Source organism: Giraffa tippelskirchi, chromosome 2 (genome assembly GCF_054371585.1).
Source record: "Giraffa tippelskirchi isolate mGirTip1 chromosome 2, T2T-mGirTip1v1.2.pri, whole genome shotgun sequence".
Lineage (NCBI taxonomy): Eukaryota > Metazoa > Chordata > Mammalia > Artiodactyla > Giraffidae > Giraffa > Giraffa tippelskirchi.
In genome coordinates, this window is record NC_137276.1 from 215124438 (window position 1) to 215148369 (window position 23932).

General features: G+C 34.8%; 1 protein-coding gene across 2 annotated transcripts in view; it reads left to right on the forward strand.

Annotated features, from left to right (window-relative positions):
* The window catches only part of NCAM2 (neural cell adhesion molecule 2), a 522399-nt gene that overhangs the window by 356411 nt on the left and 142056 nt on the right, over positions 1-23932 (forward strand). For both annotated transcript variants that reach the window (XM_081573615.1, XM_081573614.1), the window contains exons 6-8: positions 2937-3054; positions 8714-8874; positions 11239-11384. In XM_081573615.1, the coding sequence (XP_081429741.1) occupies positions 2937-3054; positions 8714-8874; positions 11239-11384 (425 nt within the window). The remainder of the gene's footprint in view (positions 1-2936; positions 3055-8713; positions 8875-11238; positions 11385-23932) is intronic.

Here is a 23932-nt window from a genome sequence, read left to right on the forward strand (position 1 = left end):
AAAAGAAGAAAACAGGGTACAAAAAGTCAAATCTCAATGACTTAAAATGCAACGTTAACATCTGAAAAAAAATCCATCCTATTTTAATGCTAGTAATTATTGTATTAGTTTACAGACAGCATGTCAAGTCATGCAACTTGTATTTAAATTCATAAAGGCAGAAGTTTGATTTAATTAGCATAATTACTAAGATATATATCAGTTCCTATCCCCGTCATCAGTTGTGATAATGCAACATCAATGATGACCTGAATGCTATTGTAGAGATGTTTAATTATCATCACATATCTAAATGCTGTCTGGTCATGTTGTTTAGGATAGCGAAAATCAAACATATTAAATAATTAATTTTAAAAATGTTTCCTCATATTCAGTTGAAAGTCATAAAAGTTTCAGTTCAGTTCAGTTCAGTCGCTCAGTCATGTCCGACTCTTTGCGACCCATGAATTGCAGCACTCCAGGCCTCTCTGTCCATCACCAACTCCCGGAGTCTACCCAAACCCATGTCCATCGAGTCAGTGATGCCAACCAATCATCTCATCCTCTGTTATTCCCTTCTCCTCCTGCCCCCAATCCTTCCCAGCATTAGGGTCTTTTCCAATGAGTCAACTCTTCACATGAAGCAGCCAAAGTATTGGAGTTTCAGCTTCAACATCAGTCCTTCCAATGAACACCCAGGACTGATCTCCTTTAGGATGGACTGGTTGGATCTTCTTGCAGTCCAAGGGACTCTCAAGAGTCTTCTACAACACCACAGTTCAAAAGCATCAATTCTGCGGCACTCAGCTTTCTTCACCATCCAACTCTCACATCCATACATGACCACTGGAAAAACCATAGCCTTGACTAGACGGACTTTTGTTGGCAAAGTAATGTCTCGGCTTTTAAACATGCAATCTAGGTTGGCCATAACCTTCCTTCCAAGGAGTAAGCGTCTTTTAATTTCATGGCTGCAATCACCATCAGCAGTGATTTTGGAGACCCCAAAAATAAAGTCTGACACTGTTTCCACTGTTTCCCCAACTATTTCCCATTAAGTGATGGGACCAGATGCCATGATCTTAGTTTTCTGAACGTTGAGCTTTAAACCAACTTTTTCACTCTCCTCTTTCACTTTCATCAAGAGGCTCTTTAGTTCTTCTTCACTTTCTGCCATAAGGATGGTGTCATCTGCATATCTGAGGTTATTGATATTTCTCCTGGCAATCTTGATTCCAGCTTGTATTTCTTGCAGCCCAGTGTTTCTCATGATGTACTCTGCATATAAGTTAAATAAGCAGGGTGACAAAATACAGCCTTGGCGTACTCCTTTTCCTATTTGGAACCAATCTGTTGTTCCATGTCCAGTTCTAACTGTTGCTTGCTGACCTGCATACAGGTTTCTCATACAGGTTTCTCAAGAGACAGGTCAGATGGTCTGGTATTCCCATCTCTTTCAGAATTTTCCACAGTTTATTGTGATCCACACAGTCAAAGGCTTTGGCATAGTCAATAAAGCAGAAATAGATGTTTTTCTGGAACTCTCTTGCTTTTTCGATGATCCAGCGGATATTGGCAATTTGATCTCTGGTTCCTCTGCCTTTTCTAAAACCAGCTTGAACATCTGGAAGTTCACGGTTCACGTATTGCTGAAGCCTGGCTTGGAGAATTTTGAGCATTACTTTACTAGCGTGTGAGATGAGTGCAATTGTGCAGTAGTTTGAGCATTTTTTGACATTGCCTTTCTTTGGAATTGGGATGAAAATTGACCTTTTCCAGTCCTGTGGCTACTGCTAAGTTTTCCAAATTTGCTGGCATATTGAGTGCAGCACTTTCACAGTATCGTCTTTCAGGATTTGAAATAGCTCAACTGGAATTCCATCATCTCCACTAGCTTTGGTCGTAGTGATGCTTTCTAAGGCCCACTTGACTTCACATTCCAGGATGTCTGGCTCTAGGTGAGTGATCATACCATCGTGATTATCTGGGTCCTGAAGATCTTTTTTGTACAGTTCTTCTGTGTATTCTTGCCACCTCTTCTTAATATCTTCTGCTTCTGTTAGGTCCATACCCTTTCTGTCCTTTTTCGAGCCCATCTTTGCATGAAATGTTCCCTTGGTATCTCTAATTTTCTTAAACAGACCTCTAGTCTTTCCCAATCTGTTGTTTTCCTCTATTTCTTTGCATTGAATCAAATGTATGCTTTACTTTGAAATTTAGCTTCTGTTATGGATGGCATTGATTTGTTTATTGCAAACGTTGCACGTTAGTAACAGTTTCAACATGTTCAAAATGTGCAACATATACAGTTTTTGCAATGTAATTAGAAATTGGGGAAGGTTAATTTTAAAATTGAATTGTTCATGAAAATCTATTTCATATTCTCTATGGATTAAGCAGTCTCTCTTCATAAAATCTTCTATAGTTATTTAAGAAAATTAAGTGTGGTTAATCAGAGGGAACATTATGATTTGACACTTAATTTGAAAGCCCTGTCTTGAAGCGGTGAATGATTGCTTATAGAATTACATACATCAATTAGAACTCAAATAGGAAATCCATTTATGCTCCAAGTAGATTACAGTATTGATGTAAGCCAGGGTGGTATTGTCTGCCTTTTTGTAAGGAATAGTTCATAAAAGCATGTGTATATATAATTATAAATATAGATATATATTTTCTAAAATGTCTAATTTATTTTTAGTCTCATTTAATAGATTAAAAATAGTAAAACAGCATTACAGTTAATTATCTAATTATTGTACATTAGAAGGCAGATCAGTGATTTTAAAGTCATTTTTTTTTATGCAGTCAAATCAGTCCTCTTGATTTAAGTACAGAGGTGAGCTATCAAGTTTTAAAGCTTAGCTTAAAAAAAAAGGCAATGGTGAAACAGTCTCAATGGTGTTGGTAAACTATTTTTCATCTCTATTAGTCTACATTCATCTGTTTTTCAGTGCCGCCAGTGATCACAATGCCTCAGAAATCCTTTAATGCCACAGCAGAGAGAGGAGAAGAGATGACATTTTCCTGCAGGGCCTCAGGCTCTCCTGAGCCCACCATCTTCTGGTACAGGTAGGTTATGTACCCACACTCCCTTGCCTTGTGTCCATGGTCAGGCTTCTGGAAAAATACTTACAATCTTGTCATTTTGTCTGGAAGGAAACCATTGTTTTTGAATTTCATTTAAAAAATGATGAGGCTTTTGTTTCCAGTTCAGTTGGTTAAATTGTTGAAGAGAACAACAGAGTGATTTAATACAAGTCAAAGGCTGTGTTCATAGCTCTGGTCAGTCTGTCTAGCAGGCATGTTTCTGGCTAAAATGGGTCCAGGAGCCCTGTGACTGATTCAGCGGTTTTACTGTTACTACTAGAGAGTACCCAGAAGTGGGAAATCTAGTAAGATGCCACTGTTGTATGCCCCTGGAGTTTCAGACAGTAAAGAGTCTGCCAGCAATGTGGGAGACCTGGGTTTGATCCCTGGGTGGGGAAGATCCCTGAAGAAGGGAATAATTACCCACTCTAGTACTCTCGCCTGGAGAATCTCATGGACAGAGGAGCCTGGTGGACTATACAGTCCATGAGATTGCAAAGAGAAACAACTGAGCGATTAATCTACACGAACATAATTGTATGTTTTGTTTGCATACCATATTATGACAGATAAAGGTAATTTTCTAGAGCTAAATTATAATAAATTTAATGTTATATAAAGAAGTTCAAATGAAAAAATTCTCTATTCTAAATGTATTGTTTTACGATTCACTTTTATATATTTTCTGAATTTTTAAATGCTATTTGATTTCTGTTAACATCAAACATATCAAAATATTCTGTTCTTTTAGGTTGTGACTCACGCTGTTAAAATGGAGACAATGAAAGTTTAAAAATGGAGTCTGTTAAACATGCATTAGCTATTAATTAAGGTTGCTACTGAAGCAAATCTATAAATATCATATGTTATAAATCATATACTATAGAATAGCTTCAAGAAAACAATTAGAAAAATATATTCAAGTTGACAAAAGTGCCCATAAGAAAGATTAGGTTTTCAGTAACATTTTAAGGAGAATAATTGAAATTCAAAACTATTTTTCCTTAGTTTCTGAGCATTTACTGATATTATCTTTAGGTTTCAAATCCTTATTTAACCACTTAACATAGCAGGTAGCAGTAAACAATACATTTCTTCAGACAGGTGTTTTTAGATTTCCTTTGCAGATAATAATTCCTTTCTGACACACTGTTAATATTTTTAAAGTGATTACACATCAAACATTAATACATTCACCCCAGATAATTATTATGTTTCTCAGAGACTTCTGGTTTCTAATGTGTATCCTTAACAATCAATATTAGATCTAAGCACAGCAAGGAAAAGCTCTCAGATCGTTCATTACAATGGACAAATATTTTAGAATCTTATCCTCATAATTTTATCTTTCTTGAGAGACTGCATTTTGGTTTAGATTCTTAAGTTGAACATTAGTTCAAAATTCTCATATATATGTGGAAATATAATAATCATGCAGTCTAGAATGAATCAGAGGCTACTATAATTAAATAACTTAGCTCCATAGTTTTGCATCTCCATTTTTTTTTTTTCATATGGCATTAGTCTCATCATTTGAATGGAATAAAATAATAGATATTCTACTTGCTGGATATATACAATACAGTGGGAGAATTGGAATATATGGTAGTATTCTTAAAGGAGGTAAAATTGGTGTCAGAGGGAAGTTTTTACTGCGATGTATTTATCTGTGTATATAGAAATGTTTGGGCTTCCCTGGTGGTTCAGTGGTGAAGAATTCACCTGCAGCGCAGGAGCCACAGGAGACATGGGTTCAATCCCTGTGTCGGGAAGATCCGAGGAGGACATGGCAACCCAATCCAGTATCCTTATCCCGTGAACAGAGGAGCCTGGCAGGCTACAGGCCATGGGGATTCAAAGAGTTGGACACAACTGAGTAACTAACACTTTCACATACACGTTATTTTTGTGAAAAAATTCCAAAAAGCATTAGGGCAGCAGCACAGAGAGAAAAATCCAGACTGCCTGTTGTATAGTGATACTATCTCCAAGAAGTATGAGTGAAGTCAGTTAAAGAAGGTAATTTAAGAAAATAAAAATTTTTCACAAAGAGAACCAGAAGCACTTGGCAACATGAAAACCAGAGTGGCAGTAAAAACAGAAATTCTAAATATCACTTTCTTCATTTCCACTCCAATATTTCTTCTTTTGAGAATACCATATGGATTTTTATTGTTAGCTGTTTTAATTGGTGTATTCCATGGATTTTCAAATATTAAAACAACCTTGCATTCCTTAGAATAAAGTCACTTGTAATGTCTAATATGCTCTTAATCACACCAGAGTGTTTTTCATTATACTATTTTTATGTCTGTAAGTTTGCTGGAGGCCTTTTTTGTTTGTTTCCCATTTCTCTCTTACTATGCTCATATATGACTTCCTTCAGCATATAGAATGTATTTAATAGCTATTTAAATGATCTTGTCTACTAATTGTATCATCTGTGTCTTTTCTGGATCTTTCATACTAATTGTTTTTTTTTTACTTATTATAGGTCATATTTCCTACGTATTTACTGTCCTGTCAATTTTTATCAGGTGCCCGGTAGAGAGTTTTATGTTTTCGGGTGCTGGATATTTTCTTTTCTTTTTTTTTTTTTTTTTTACTTTAGCTTTGGATGGAGTTAAGTTACTTGGGAGAAGTTGATCTTTTTGAGATTTGCTTTTAAGCTCTTTTAGACGAATACAGAGCAACCTTTCAGTATAAGATTAATTTGGCTTCATTACTGAAGCAATATTCTTGTAAGGAGGCAATTCAATACCTTGTGTTTTAAGAGGTCTTTCTACTCTGGATGATAGCAATGCAAATTCTTCCCGGTCTTTGGTGAGTTCCTGGTATTACTGTGCTTTGTTTATTCCAATGGTTCTTTCCTTAGTCTGGGGGAGCCTTACTTGCATACACTGTACCACAACATTGTAAATCAACTACATTCCAATAAAGTTTTTTAAGAAGATTGATTGGGAAACCTCTGCAAATCCTTCACTTCTCTTTCTTGTGCCTTCTTCTCACATTTTTTTTTTTTTTTTTAACTTGTAAATTCTAGTCACTTTAACTTCCCCCAGCTGAGAACTCTGTCTTCCACTACACTTCAGAGACCCTGTCTGGCTCCGTTTGGGTTCCTCTTCTCTGAGCAGCAGCTTAGAAACTGTCTTCAGATAGTAAGTTCTAGTGGTCTTCAGAAGTCACTGTCATATGCTACCTGTTGACCAAGGTTGAAAAATGTTATTTAATCTCTGTGTCAAGTGTTCATGTTGTTTAGAATGAGAGGGTAACTATGGTTCTTGTTACTCCATTACAGTCAAAAGTAGAATGATTCTCCCTTCTTTATCATTGCCATTTATCCCCTAATCTTTACCCCTGCTTTCTTTTGCCTGAAAAAGTGGCAATTTGAGAAGCAGTCACAGTTTCAGAGGATGTGCCCATGATAATCTTCCAGAATCCACTGGGACTTTGTTTGTTTGTTTTTTTCCAGACAGACACATTTTACAGAAATGCACTATGGATAACAATGACTACTTTCTACATAATAGGTTTATTGGGAGAGACAAAATTAGAACCATTACTTGAATTATTATTCTTTAATGATATTTTTAAATTGAACTCTTTAAGGAAACATGATCTCTTTTTTACATTTATTTAATTGGAGGCTAATTACTTTACGGTATTGTAGTGGTTTTTGTCATACACTGACATGAGTCAGCCATGGGTGTACATGTGTCCCCCATCCTGAACCCCCCTCCCACCTCCCTCCCCATCCCGTCCCTCAGGGTCATCCCAGTGCACCAGCCCTGAGTGCCCTGATCTTTACAAATTGACTGCTTTAAATTCTTCAAGACCTACCCATTCATGTCTAAGCCTGGATCATGGATTTTTCCCCAAGAAAATTCCCAGAGTATTCCAGCCATCATCTTTTTCTTTCTCTTCTATTATAATAGGTCCCTCACCCCTCCCAGCACACACACAAAGTTATGAATAAATGCGCTAATGGGATCTATATTACCCTCTATTACTGCCAGTCAGATTATGAATTCTTCAAGATAAGTGGCTTTATCCCACTCATCTGCTATATTTCAAACCTTTAGAACAGTATTTCACATAAAGTAGAGAAAAATCCCTTTATCATAAAAAACACTAGAATTTCGTTAACTTGCTGCTTATAATATTGTGTAAACCTAAGCCTTTTCATCTGTGGGTTGAGGGGTGGGGAAATCATACTTAAATGTTTAGTTCTCTCATCTGTGAATGAGGATGGGAGGGAAAATGCACATGTATGGGCTAATTGTATTTATCCAGGTGAATAAGAGAAGGAAAGTGAGTCTTAAGCCACAAATTGCTAAAACTTCTAATTGATGATGATATAAATGAATACTTCTTCATTGACTAGATAAAGAATTGGGGTGAAAGCCCTATCTGTACAGAAAATTCCAGACAAAAATGCTGAAATCTGGTCATTATTCATACTTGAAAATGTTTGATTACTGAAATTATGAAAAAGCATAAAATTGCAGAGCACTGTATACACTTGCCATTTAGTATTTGCCCAATGTTGTACACCACTTGTGAATTTTTTGCAGATTTGATGGTATATTTAGACATGCCAATAAAAACTGGAAAAATGGATGTTATTGAGTCATAGAAAATAAAGATTATTTTAAGATATATGGCAGTACTTTCTAGAAAGCAGAACTAGAATTCACTGAAAAGATCATTTAGAATATCAGAAAAATATTGTTTCTTTCTAGGAAAAATTTTAATAATCCTTTTATACATTTCCTTTTTAATTTAAACTCGTATGTACAGGTAAATCTCTCTACCCCAAAGTGAAGTTGCTCAGTCATGTCTGACTCTTTGCGACCCAGTAGAATGTAGCCGGTCAGGCTCCTCTGTTCATGGGATTCTCCAGGCAAGAATACCGGAGTGGGTAGCCTTCCCTTCTCCAGGGGATCTTCCCAACTCAGGGATTGAGCCCAGGTCTCCTGCATTGCAGGCAGACTACTTACCATCTGAGCCAACAAGGAAGATCCTAAAAGGGAGATCCTAAATTTTTCTGTTATTGTTGGTTAGTCACTGATTCTTTTGCAACCCCTTAGACTGTAGGCCACCAGCCTCCTCTGTTCATGGGATTTCCCAGACAAGAATAATGGAGTGAAAGTCGGTTGCCATTTCCTTCTCCAGGGAATCTTCCCAATGCAGGGATTGAGCCTGCATCTCCTGCATTGAAGGTGGATTCTTTACCCCTGAGCCACTGGGGGAGTCTACTGTGTCCCTGTAACCTAGTAAATAAATATATTTCATAGACAAGTGTTGACTCACCAGAATAAAGCTTTTTTATTTTTGCTAATAATCAAGTGTGAAATGAACAAAAGTGCTTTTTGCGTAAGATGCATGTCAAGATTTCAACACAACTCAAATGTTATTCTTGCCTCTAAAGTCAAAGCAACTTTCAAGTATAATGTTACTACTTATGCATTAAATTTTCTTGAGCTAATAAATGTATAAGTTTAATTGGGATATAGCTTTATGTATCAATGAATGTATAGCCATGAAGTGATTGACCATTATAGGTCAAAATGCTAAGTGTGATCTGCTCCTGAGAAATGAACTCAGATTTATGAATATCAACCTCTGTTTTCTTCTTTAGGAATGGCAAGTTCATTGAAGAAAATGAAAAGTACTCACTGAAAGGAAGCAATACAGAGCTCACTGTCAGGAACATAATCAATAGTGATGGAGGCCCTTATGTCTGCAAGGCCACAAATAAGGCAGGAGAAGATGAAAAGCAAGTCCTTCTCCAAGTCTTTGGTAAGTATTATAGCATAGTAGTTAAAACTGTGATGTCTAGAGGAAGATCTGAGTCAAACTGGGGAAGTCTCTGTCGCTTATATGAGCTACTTATAATTAAATTAATTTCTAAACCTAAGTTTTAGTTTTCTCATCTCTAAAATATATTTTAAAATTGCAGCTACCAGATAGATTTATTTAAGAATTATATGAGATTACACATGTAAGTTTTTTATGTATTTATTTATTTTTACTAAATGTAAGTTTTTATATAATATTTGATGAACTCATAGCAGAGGCTGGAAGAAAATTCATTACAATTATACATAAAGAAGAGAAGGCAATGGCACCCCACTCCAGTACTCTTGCCTGGAAAATCCCATGGACGGAGGAGCCTGGTAGGCTACAGTCCATGGGGTCGCTAAGAGTTGGACATGACTGAGCGACTTCACTTTCACTTTTCCCTTTAATGCACTGGAGAAGGAAATGGAAACCCACTCCAGTATTCTTGCCTGGAGAATCCCAGGGACGGCGGAGCCTGGTGGGCTGCTGTCTATGGGGTTGCACAGAGTCGGACACGACTGAAGCGACTTAGTAGCAGCAGCTTAGCAGCAGCATACATAAAGAAATCTATTATATCTGTGGGTTGTTCTTCATAAATGGTCAAATGACACACGTTGGGTTCAGTTTTACTTTTAATATACTTCAAGAGTTCATTCAAAAGGCTATAATTAGGACTATTGACCTGTAACCATGCTTGAATATTCCCTTTTTATTTTATTAAAAGGACATGCAATATAAATATCTTCCACATTAGAGCCATATTCCTTTCTTTACGGAACTTATAAAATGTACAAAAATCTCGTATATTTATTTTTAATTATTGATTTAGCTTCTATTATATCGGTAAGAGGAAAAGATTTTGATGGTGGATATTTCAAATATCATTATTCTCTTTAAAATGCAAACACTAATAATTGTATGCATTACTAATATTTAGTATGCTTTCTCCATTTTTAACAATGTTGTTATTGCAACAATTTCCCAACAATTAAAAGGGCAGGAAGGAAAGAGTACTTTGAAGAGTAGAAGGGACCAGTGTTTGCATTTGGCAGAGGCAGCAATACTGTTTAGATCAAAAAATGAATGGTGTACACCTGTGGACACACCCTTGGCCAGTTGGTCCTTGAGTAGCTGTAACAGAAATATTTCCTGTACCAGGGAGATTTTCATAAAGACTATATCCTAGTTAAGTAAGACAGACAGTAAAGAATATACCAAAGTATATTAAAATAAAAATAAAATTAGAATAATAAGATGTTCTAAGAAGAATGTGAAACTAGATCAATCTAAAAAGGGCTATTATTTTGGAGATCATGATGTTGGAAAGTTGCTCAGAAGGGTCATGCTTAGATGTGTTTACATAAATATCTTTAATGATGAGAAACTGGCAAAGCTATGAACTGGGAGAAAATTGTTCACATAAAACAAAGAGTAAATATATTATTTCTAATAATTCTTAAAATTTTCTAAGATTAAGAACAACATATATATATTTCATAATTTATTACATTTAATGATTTTCAAAAAAAAACTGTTACTTGCTCTGAAGTAACAGGTGCTGACTTTTATAACTTTTATGTTCAAACAAATAAAAGCTTAAGAAATGCTGACAATACAGAGTTTAAAATTTTAAAGCTCTTTGGCAAATGTAAATTTGTTAAGGGACATATTTTTAATATTAATATAATTTAAATTAGTAGACATGATGGTTTGTTTTTATAGCTGCAATAACTATAAAGAAATAATTATCTATTATGTATAAAAATATTAAGGCAATCTAGGGCCAAAATAAATCAACCATACTAATAAAGGTAAATAGTATGTATATATATTTACTTGTTCAGTATTTTAAGCATTGTACATAATTACACTTACTATATATTCAGGGTACAGCCACTATTTCCCCCCCTTTTGTGAAATTGTTTTTAAAGTTTGAGAGATAATCTCTACAAAAGCAAATGGCATACACAGACACACACACACATAGTATACTTGTGGTTTTAAGAGGATATTTTAATTTTGTAGCTTTAAGAGGAAAAAAATTAAATAGCTTCAGTTGGCAAAATCTTGGAAAGAATTATTTTTTCCATTGGTTTCTAAACCACTTCAAATTATTTTTATAATTGTAATCTATAAACATTATTTTTAAAGCTATTTCTGCTATAATTTGCAACTCTCCTGGCACTCTTATAAAGCAAGCCTGGCACTATAACCACTGCAACGTTAATAATTTCATACTATGCTATTGTGTACTCAGATGCCCACTGTGAATAATAATATTTTATTTTAATACAGATTGAATAATGTATATATTTTTTACAGTACAGCCTCACATAATACAGCTTAAAAATGAGACTACATATGAGAATGGTCAAGTCACACTCATATGTAAAGCAGAAGGAGAGCCTATTCCAGCAATCACCTGGAAAAGAGCAGTGGATGGCGTCACTTTTTCTGAAGGGGATAAGGTAACAGCAATTTAATATACAGTGATTTTCAAAAGCATTGTATTTGCAGTGTTTTGTACATAATTAAATCTCATGTTGGTCTCCAATTCACCAAGTAACTTGTGGAAATGTGAGAATGATTTATTTTTTGAAAAGACAACTATCACAGTCAACCTAAAAATAAATTCATAAGAGAAAAAAGTCAAATTTTAACATTAAAGATGTTTCTAATTAAGACACAAAATTTTACATTGTTAAGTTTTCCTACATACAAACTTTTGGTATCCACTGAATCCATAAAATACCTTACTGCAATTTCAATTCCTCTACCTTTTACTATGAAAATGAAAATAATTTCAATTCACAAAATCCTGGCTGTCATTTAACTCTTAACTCTTTCATATTTTCTTTGTGCATTAAGACAGTAGATTTCTGCTTTTATATCATTTATGTTAATTGAATTGGCATTTTCACACATATAAAAATAATAAGATTAAATTTACAGATCTCTTTTCTTTCTCAGTGTTAAAGAGCAACCTCCTTTAAACCTCTTTCATTAATTTAAGTCAATTGCCATAGAAGAAAATAATTTCCACAATATAAGTACCTTTGACTTACCAACATTGATAGCAGAAAATCGTGAAGTCAGTTTATCCAAAATATGCTTTCTATTCTTCCAACTCATTGTGTAATTTTAACAACAGGCTAACTCCATAAATTGACATAACAGACTTCTCCCTGGCCATTTGCTACTTATCTTTTGAAAGAATGTATTCCCGTACATCAGCTTTCTTTGTCTTATTTTTTCCTCATGATGGCATTTTTTAGACAGTATATCTCTTTAGGCAATAGTTATACTATTTTGATATACTTATTTTATATATGCAAGTTGAAAATCAAATTTCTAAAATGTGAATGACATTTGCATTCTTCTGGAAACCCAGAAAAACAATATAGAGTTTGCTTTAATACTTTCTTAACAAATAAACATAGGTATTACTATGGTGTATTGCCAAATCTGAAAGTAGTTATATTTCCATAACATACTTTAAAATTGTCCAAAAATTAGATATACAAAACTGTGGATAGTTCTTATGTCAATTTAGTACATTTCTTTGGAGAAGATCACTCAACAATGATTATTATGTTTGTATGCCTTTATTAATTATACCTTCATATTCCTAACTCATACTTTCATAATTTTTTATGAATTTTCTGATAGGTCTTTTCTCAAACATAGCTTTCATTTTTCATTTAGTAGATATTTTCTTATATACATACCAATAATGATAGACTCATTATATTCACTTATTTTAGCCTTAAAAAGTTGCACTGGGATGACCCAGAGGGATGGGATGGGGAGGGAGGTGGGAGGGGGGTTCAGGATGGGGAACACATGTACACCTGTGGCGGATCCATGTCAATGTATGACAAAACCACTACAATATTGTAAAGTAATTAGCCTCCAATTAAAATAAATAAATTGATATTAAAAAAAAGTTATCAAGTAACGAGAGCCTTACTTCCAATCCTAGATGAGGATAGATTCTCAGATTACTCTCAGGGATAAAGCCTGGACTGGAATCTGTCCTCCACCATCTTCCGGAGTTTGTCTGAATTCAGGTTCATTGAGTCAGATATGTCCTCTGCTGCCTCCACTAGAAATTAAGCCCACACTACACTGAGTTAGTAGTAGTTGAAATGTATGGCCGTGAATTCTGTTTTAAAGCAGAATTTCTCAAACTTCAGTCATTTGCCCATCAGTTTCATTTCTTTTCATATTCACATGCTGCCTGGACTGTCACACACTTAATTTTTTTCTTTAAATTAAATTAGGTTTTTATTTTAATTATAAGCAAAAAGATGTTACATTTTAAAATGCACATCAAAGTAAATATGAAACTATGAAATAAAATTTGTTTCAAAATAAGCCCTAAAGTTAGCATGTACACCTTCACTGGTACACACACCATAGTTTTGAAACACTTCTTTTGCGCTTCCTTCCATAGCTCAGCTGGTAGAGCGGAGGACTGAAACACTTCTTTTAATTCAAACTTTCATCATATTAACATGATACAAAGTTTGGCTATACAATTTTGAGAATGAATCCTATTTGCCTGTCTTCTATTTGTGAGGTCAAGCACTGCCCTCCAGTAAATAAATATGCTACATTGTTAATTAATGGGTAGAAATTTCACAAATCTTAGTAGCAAAAACTCATTTAATTTGCTTCCCGTATAGCTCAGTTGGTAAAGAATCCACCTGCAATGCAGGAGACACCAGTTCTCTTCCTGGGTTGGGAAGATCCGCTGGAGAAGGGATAGGCTACCCACTCCAGTATTCTTGGGCTTCCCTTGTGGCTCAGCTGGTAAAGAATCTGCCTGCAATTTGGGAGACCTGGGTTTAATCCCTGCCTTGGGGAGATATTTCTATTTGTGAGGTCAAACACTTCCCTCCAGTAAATAAATATATTATTAATTAATGGGTAGAAAGTTCACAAACCTTAGTAGCAAAAACTCATTTAATTTCAGTCCTTAACACCAAATGATCCTTCAAAATGATGCCAATAAACTCAATAAATAAAGTATAGTTGAAGTTCCCTGACTGGTAGTTAAGACTCTGGGCTTCCAATGCAGGGTGTCAGGACCTAAGATCTCACATGCCTGCAATGTGGCCAAAATAAATTTAAATTTGTTTTAAATTAGGAAAAAAAAAATAGTGATTTAACTTCAAAAATAACTTATTTTTATTTTGCTGAAGTAAAATATGAAATGCTGGTCATAGTCTGAGTTTAGATCAGCTCAACCTTTGTGATTAAAATGATAGGATTATCTGTTCTTTTGCATTTGAGAACTGTGTTTTTTTCTGTGTCAAAGAAAACAACTCTACTTACTGATTCACTGTTAACTTTAGTTCTTTAAGTCCAGGTTGCTTTCTATTCCTTCAAATAAATAGATGTATTTAAACTAACATTTTTTTTTTTTTGATTCCAGTGAGTTTTTGTAAACTAACATTTAAGATTAAAAAGAAACTTAATACAAAGTATAAAAAGTACACTTTAACAGTTATCTTTACACTTATATGCAGAAGTCATAGTTGTACCAAAGTGTTTCTATTTTGATTGTAGAAAAGTGGCAAGCATTTTTCTCCATGAATTGAGGCACTATGATCTGTACCATGCTTCAGATGTTCTTGCAGAATAAAATACCAAGACAAAAGGGATTTCTAGAAACCATAAAGAGAAACAGTTCTTTGATACAACCACTTGAATAATATGTTTTGAATTTTATAACAAATTAAGTTCTTAGCATAAAGACATTGATAATTTTACTATTGTGTTCATTATTGTTTTATGCTCTAGGATATTATTTTTGAGTAGGTACAGCTTTGGACCTAAGGAAACATTTAGAATGATTTTAAATGATTTATTTATATAAAACACTTTTAATGGAGGGCAAAGGATAATGGAGTGAGTTTTTCACATTATGTGAAAATCTCTACTAAAAATTCTTGATTTTTTATATAGATAAAATATGAAGGTTACATCAGCCTTTTTGTATTTCCTCCTTTTTTCATTCTAAAGCAAATATGAGTTCTTGAAAATTACATTTAATAAAATGTAAACAGTAAAATAATCTTTAAAGTAAAAGAAATTTCCATTGCTAATGTTTCCTGTACCATTTGCCCAAGTTCATTTAACAACCATCAGCATCTTTTATTGAGGGCTTTTATGTTTCCATGTGCTATCCTATGCACAAAGAATACAGCAATGAAAAAAAAATGTTTTCTGCTTCATAGTGCATACTGTTCAGGAGAGGAATCAAGGCATATTTAAAATTAGCAGTGTTTCACTTATGAATATGCAATTTTGAAATGTGAAATTTCATATCAAAATAGAAATTTTAAGTATATAAGTGGACTTCTACAGCCTCCAGACATAGCTTTGGCATATTTTTCTATGCTATCACAGACTTAGTTCAGCTCGTTCTTCTGACAGACCTCTGCATTGGTGCATTTTGGAAAGTATATCATCTTCAGAATACCTCCTTTAAATTTGTTTGGGCTGATGAAAACTGCTTATACTGATTTAAAAAGAGACTTAAAAAAAGTTAATGGTGTAATTTGCAACACCTTTATATTATAGAAAACAACTTAAGATTTTCAACTTCTTTTATCTCTTTAAATAGAATTTACAAAATGGGCTAGCAAATCCACAATTACTGATTTAAGAAAGAGAGCAGTGTTTCAAATATATGCACTTTATTATAAAACCTGCAGTGAAATGAAAAACTGAAATATGGTGACATATTTATAGCATCATCTTTAATAATAAAAGATAGTTTATAAGTATTTTTAATGTACCTTTGTAAGTAGTTATACTTTGCAAAATTTTTGCACCTACATTTTTATGAGGACTTTTATTTATACTTCTTTACCAAATCCTGGAGATGCATTCTAGGGCGTAGTTATAGGCAATTCCTAGTGCCTGATATTAATATTGATAAAAGCAACAATAACAACAACTAGAGACAAATAAAACAGCAAAAATGTTTCACTAAATAATTGAAAAAACAATCATGATATTGTTGTTCAAATATTTTAAAGACAGCCATGTCCGGTTGAACTAGACATACTGCTTACTGTAGGTGACTGTATGACAAAAGAGTGAATGGAAGTTACAAAGAATCAGGGATTATAGATAACGAAATGTGTTAAATTCCAAGTGATAGAATTCCATTCCCATGAATTTCTGTATCACAGTTTGTATGATTATCGATGTCTAAAAGAAAATTCTTTCATTTGACATGACATTATATAAGAAAATCTTAAATAATATTTGTTACCCCGGTATTCTGCCTTGTTGTGATATTAAAATTTGAGTTAATAATCGGGGCAAGGGGTGAGAGGTACTGAACCAAGGTTGTACATCAGAATCACATAAAGAGATGTATACATGTGTACCTGTTTGAGCCTCTCTCCCTGGAAAATGTCTAAGTTTCTCTTCCAGAGTTTGAACTGTACCAGGTTGTTCAGTCATGTCTGAGTCTTTTGGCCCCAGGGACTACAGCATGCCAGGCTTCCCTATACTTCACCATTACCTGAAGCTTGCTCAAACTCATGTCCATTGAGTTGGTGATACCATCCAACCATATCATCCTCTGTTGTCCCCTTCTCTTCCTGCCTTCAATCTTGCCCAGCATTCGGGTCTTTTCTAATGAGTCAGCTCTTCACATCAGGTGGCTAACGTATTGGAGCTTCAATTTCCATCAGTCCTTCCAATGAATATTCAGGAATGATTTCCTTTAGGGTTGACTGGTTTGATTCCTTTGCAATCCAAGGGACTCTCAAGAGTCTTCTGCCACCCCACAGTTCAAAAGCATCAATTCTTTGGTGCCCAGCCTTCTTTATAGTCCAACTCTCACATTCACATGTGACTACTGAAAAAATTATAGCTTTGACTATATGGACTTTTGTCAGCAAAGTGATGTTTTGGTTTTTAATACGCTGTCTAGGTTTGTCATGACTTTTCTTCCAAGGAGCAAGTGTCTTTCAATTTCATGCTGCAGTCACCATCTTCAATGCTTTTGGAGCCCAAGAAAATAAAGTCTGTCACTGTTTCCATTGTTTCTCCATCTCTTTCCCATGAAATGATGGGATTGGATGCCATTTTTGTTTTCTGAATGTTGAATTTTAAGCCAGCTTTTTCCACTCACCTCTTTCACCTGCGTCAAGAGATTCTTTAGTCCCTCTTTGCTTTCTGCTGTAAGGGTGGTGTCATCTGCATCTGAGGTTACTGATATTTCTCCCAGCAGTCTTGATTCCAGCTTGTGCTTCATCCAGCCTGACATTTCTCGTGATGTATTCTGCACATAATCATGGTGACAATATACTGCCTTGTCATTCATTGTACTCCTTTCCCAGTTTGGAACCAGTCCGTTGTTCCATGTCAGGTTTTAACTATTGCTTCTTAACCTGCATACAGGTTTCTCAGGAGGCAGGTAAGGTGGACTGGTATTCCCATCTCTTTAAGAATCTTCCATAATTTGTTGTGATCTACACAGTCAAAGGCTTTAGCGTAGCCAGTGAACTAGAAGTAGATGTTTTTTTTAAAAAAAAAAAAAAGAAGTAGATGTTTTTTTTTTTTCTGGAATTCTCTTGCTTTTTCGATGTTCCAACGGATGTTCGCAATTTGATCTCTGGTTCCTCTGACTTTTCTAAAACCGGCTGGAATATCTGGAAGTTCTCAGTTCACGTACTGTTGAAGCCTTGCTTGGAGAATTTTGAGCGTTACTTTGCTAGTGTGTGAGATGAGTGCATTTCTGCAGTAGTTTGAACATTCTTTGGCATTGCCTTTCTTTGGACTTCCCTGGTGGCTTAGATGGTAAAAGCATCTGCCTACAATGTGGGAGTCCTGTGTTCAATCCCTGGCTTGGGAAGATCCTCTGGAGAAGGAAATGGCAACCCAGTCCTGTACTCTTGCCTGGAAAATCCCATGGACAGTGGAGCTTGGTAGGCTACAGTCCATGGGGTTGCAAAGAGTTGGACACGGCTGAGTGACTTCACTTTCACTTCTTTGAGATTGGAATGAAAACTGACCTTTTCCAGTCCTGTGACCACTGTTGAGGTTTCCAAATTTGCTGGCATATTGTGTGCAGCCATTTCACAGCATCATCTTTTAGGATTTGAAATAGCTCAACTGTAATTCCATCATCTCCACTACCTTTGTTCATAGTGAGTCTTCCTCACTTGACTTCACACTCCAGGATGTCTGGCTCTAGGTGAGTGATCACACCATGGTGGTTATCTGGGTCATGAAGATCTTTTTTGTATAGTTCTTCTGTGTATTCTTGCCACCTCTTCTTAATATCGTCTGCTTCTGTTAGATCCATATCATTTCTGTCCTTCCTTGTACCCATATTTGCATGAAATATTCCCTTCATATCTCTAATTTTCTTGAAGAGATCTCTAGTCTTTGCCGTTCTATTATTTTCCTCTATTTCTTTGCATTGATCACTGAGGAAGGCTTTCTTATCTCTCCTTGCTACTCTTTGGAACTCTATATTCAGATGGTAATATCTTTCCTTTTCTCCTTTGCCTTTTGCTTCTCTTCTTTTCTCAGCTATTTGTAAGGCCTCCTCAGACAACCACTTTGCTTTTTTCCGTTTCTTTTTCTTGGGGATTGTTTTGATCACCGCCTCCTTGCAATGTCGTGAATCTCCGTCCATAGTTCTCCAGGTCTATCAGATCTTCTCCCTTGAATCTATTTGTCCCTTCCAGTGTATAATCACAAGGGATTTGACTTAGGTCATACGTGAATGACCTAGTGGTTTTCCCTACTTTCTTCAATTTAATTGTGAATTTTGCAATAAGGTGTTCATGATCTCAGCCATAGTCAGCTCCCAGTCTTGTTTTTGCTGACTGTATAAAGCTTATCCATCTTCATCTGCAAAGAATATAATTAATCTGAATTCAGTATTAACCCTCTGGTAATGTCCATGTGTAGAGTCGTCTCTTGTGTTGTTGGAAGAGGGTGTTTGCTATGACCAGGAACAGGACCAGTTCCGAAGTATTCTTACAGTATCTCTGACAGTGATTAGAGAGCTTTATTTTGAAACTCCCTGAAATTGCTCTTGTGTGGGCACCTTGTAGAGAACCTCTACCTTTAAACTTACTATATTTCTTTAATCACAGTCTCCCCGTACACACATATGAAAATACACACCAGCACTGAAATTAGTGTGATCTAGATATCCAATGCAGCTATACATAGAATAAGATATATAAAAAGAATTTGTTTGTATAGCTCATGAATTTCAAATATATTTGAATTGTATCCCCACTTCAAATAAAATGACTTATTTAATTGAAATTATGGTAGTTGCAACAGTGATTCTTTATTTCAGTTTCTGGATTTGCCGTTTACCTACTCTGTGACTTTAGGTAAGTTGATTTATTTTTCAGTTCCATGATTGATAAAATAAATCTCCTTCAAACCAACATTTCACTGTTCTGTACATTTTTCTTTTGCTGCTAAGTCGCTTCAGTCGTGTCTTTCTCTTGAGTCAGTAGGTAATCATATATTTTAAGATACACTTTTTTTCCCATGTAATCCCTTTTTAAATTCAGATATTTACTAATTCTTCGGTTTATGATTTTATAATAACAAGCTTTGAGGCAATGTGTTTGCAATTTCCTTCCATATAGCTCATCTGTACAACTCAATTATAAGAAAAGCTAAGATTACTTTGGTAATGTCTTTGCATTGGAAAAAGAAAAGTTTCTGATTGTAGAGAAGAATGCTAAAGGCATGCTTCTGGCACCTGTAGATTTTAATGCCTGTACTTTTTGTCTTTCCACAGATAATGGGCTTTTTAAGGATTTTGTATTTGAGTGACATTTTTAAAATCATCCTAATGCATTTTTTCATTGTAGTGCTCTGAGAGCAGTATTGTAGATTCCTGCTGGGCAGTAAGCAAATGGATACTTCTCTTCCTCATCTGATGTAGATGGTAGAATATAATTAGGCATGTTGGAAATCTTCCTGGGATGCTTCTGAGCTTGTTGAGAAGTGGGTTTTCAATCATTTACAACTTTCTGAAATGTCTTTTCCAGCTCACAGCTCAAATAAAAAGTATGTAAGACGACTAGTCATAAGTCCAACATGTAATTAAAAAAAAAAACATTTTTGAGGAAATTCTAGGAAACAATTAAAAAATAAAAATGTCATTTTTCTTTTTTTTTTAAGTATTTATTAATGAATGGTTATTTTAAAATATACCTAAGTATTTCCAGTGGAAAGAAACTATTATCTTTTTCATAGAACAATACATCAGTTGACAATTTTACCATGATTATCCTGGGAAAAACATTATTTACATACTTAAAGTTAGTTTTCTTTGTCTTTATAACAGAAAATAATATTACCTTTTCTTGTAAATGCCATATTCTGTTTTAGACTTCATGTGTTATTTACTTTATCTTTTGAAAGAATCTAGTACCATTGAGGAAAATATAAAATAATGTAGTAACAAAGAAATATGTAGATTTCAGTGAATATCCATAGATTTAACAAAATAACAAATTTCCTAGTAAATGTAACTTTGATTTATTTATGCAGTATTTTAGTGGAAGACAGTAAGTTCAGGAACAAAATGAAATAAATTTGAATGAATTACTGTACAAGTAGACAATTAGACACAGATATCTGAAAATATTTCAGTAAACATTCTAGTAAGGGACTTACAAAAATACATTTGATAAATTGTATTGTCAATTTTAAGCATGAAGCAAAAACAAATGTATAAAAGAATGTTAGTTACATGATAATTAATTTGTAAAATTGAATACATATAAATGAAAAGTACTTTAGCACAGTTATTATAACCCCATCATTACTTTTGACTCATGGATTAACAGAGAATAAATTTAAATAAAATATATTAAACAAAGATCTTCAGTAATAACTATGTTCAGTCATATATCAAGTAGTTGTGTTTACTGAGGGGAAAAAATCCCTCTTAGGAGACTCTTTCTTGGCTATTATGTATTGTCCTGATCTTTATCTTAAAGCACCATCATTGCTGTTGTTTTGTAATCCACAGAAGTTCTTATCCAACTTTCCAAGTTCTTCATTCTTGGGTGCCTGATTTTTTTAAATTCATATTTGATAGTGTTTCTACTTATAAGAAAATCATATTAGAAATGATGTAATTTTAATATCTGTGGATTCTGTCATCTTTTCCCTGGCTCAAATCACCCCCTCTATTCACTTCTTTTATTCCCCAGCTTAAGTTTCATTGTCTGTTATAATCATTACCATATATACACTCCTCAATCTTTTTTTGCTTTGAAAACTATTTCTAGAAAAATACCAGTCATCCTTTAAGTAACCCCAGTGCCTATACCACACGTGTTGGAGGACAGCTAAACTTAGCTGGAATCATTCTGAATGATCTCCCTTTAAAACTGTGACCCATAGCTTAATGCATGCTCTCTCTGTTTTGCAGTACTCAGCCCATATTTTCTTGACAACTACCTTATATATTTCCTCCACGCTCAAGTTCACAGACCTCCTCTGTCCTAAGAAAGCTCAGTTGTTGAACTGGTTCCTTATTTACTAATAAAAGCAATCAAAAGAACACTGTAACCAGCTCCTACTATTGCATCTACATTATGCATAAGTGAACCTTTATGTTACCATGAATGTAATATTTAAGTTTTTATCTTTTCCATCCTTTTTTAATGTAGATAGTAGTTCCAGGCTTTCTAACATACCATAGACATTAGCACAATAATTTATCTTTTCCAAACTTTTTTTTTTTTTACTCACCACCTTATTTTTCCCATCATCATTCAAAAGTATTTCATTGTTGCTTTAATATATATTATTCCCTGGTGGCTCAGATGGTAAAGAATCTGCCCACAAAGTGGGAGACCAAATTCGATCTCTTGGTTGGGAAGATCCCCTGGAGAATGGAATGACTACCCACTCCAGTATTCTTTGCTGGAGAATTCCATGGACAGGGGAGCCCAGCTGGTTAGAGTCCATGAGTTCCAAAAGAGTTGGACGTGACTGAGCAGCTTGCATATATATATATATATATATATATATATATATAATAGCATATAGTATGTAGATAACAAGATATAATTTACACATAGAATATATTTATGATATATATTCTACATAAAATGGATATAAACATTCTTTCATATCTTTTTTCCTGTATTTCTAACTTTATTTTTCTTCCAGTTTTATCGAGGCATAATTGCCATAAAACTGTATAAGTTTTAAGCCATACAGCATAATTATTTGACTTGTGTACATCATGAAGTGATTATCACAGTAAGTTTAGGGAACATCCAATATCTCAGATACAGATAAAATTAAATAGAAAAAATGTTTCCTTGTGATGAGGACTGATAGGAACTGCTCTCTCGGTGTTCATATATAACATTTGTTTGTTGTTCAGTTGCTGTGTCCAGCTTTTTGTGACCCCATAGACTATAGCCTGCCAGGTTCCTCTGTCCTCCACTGTCTCCTGGAGTTTGCTCAAATTTTGTCCATTGAGTCAGCAACGCGCTCGCTCTCTCTCTATATATATATGTATATATATATAACTATATTCATACTATATTCATTTAAATATAAATTTATATATGTATAAATATATATGCTATATATAGCATATATAATTTACAATAGTGTTAATTATATTTATCATGTTGTATCTTACATTCTTAATAATACTTGTTTACTTCATAACTGGAAGTTTGTGTCTTTTGACTGCCTTAATCCACCCCTGCCTCCTGTAACCACAAATCTAAATATGAACTCTTTTTTTATGAATTTGCTTATTTTTAAAATGTATTAATAATTGACCTTTCATACTATGTGAGGTTCTGTTCTACAGTATTGTGACTCAGCAGTTCTATTATCTCCACAATAAATCTAGTTACAATCTGTACCCATACTAAGGTATTACATTGTTATACAGCCACCCTTGGATCCAACACCACCCTATAGTGGGCCAACATCAACTTCAGAGCACCCTGTCCATTGAATTGGTGATGCTATCCAACTACCTCATTTTCTGCCAACTCCTTCTCCTGCCCTCAGTCATTCCCAGCATCAGGCTCTTTTCCAATGAGTCAGCTCTTCTCAGCAGGTGGCCAAATTATTGGAGATTCAGCTTCACCATCAGTCCTTCCAATGAATATTCAAGGTTACTTTCTTTTAGGATTGACTGATTTGATCTCGAAGTCCAAGAGACTCTAAAGAGTCTTCTCCAGAACCACAATTAGAAAGCATCAATTCCTCAGTGCTCAGCCTTCTATATGGTTCAACTTTCACATTTGTACATTATTGCTGGAAAAAACATGTTGTTGTTCAGTCATGAAGTCATGTCCAACTCTTTGCGACCCCATGGACTGCTGCGCACCAGGGTTCCCTATCCTTCACTATCTCCCAGAGTTTGCTCAAGTTCATGTCCATTGAATTGGTGATGCTACCCAACCAAATCCTCCTCTGCTGCCCTCTTCTCCTTTTGCTTCATTTTTTCCCAGCATCAAAGTCTTTTCCAATGAGTAGGCTGTTTGTGTCAGGTGGCCAGAAGATTGGAGCTTCAGATTTAGCATCAGTCCTTCCAATAAATATTCAGGGTTTATTTCCTTTAGGGTTGACTGATTTGATCTCCTTACAGTCCAAGGAACTCTCAAGAGTCTTCTCCAGCATCATAATTTGGAAGCATCTGTTCTTCAATCTCAGCCTTCTTTATGGTCCACCTCTCACATTTGTGCATTACTACTGGAAAAACCCTAGCTTTGACTATACAGACTTTTGCTGGCAAAATAGTATCTCTGTTTTGTAATAAACCATCTATGTTTGTCATGGCTTTTCTTCCAAGGAGCAAATGCCTTTTAATGTCATGGCTGCAGTCACTGTCCACAGTGATTTTCGAGCCCAAGAAAATAAAATCTGTCACTATTTCCATTTTTCCCCACCTGTTTGCCATGAAGTAATGGAACTGGATGCCATGATCTTAGTTTTTTGAATGTTAAGTTTTAAG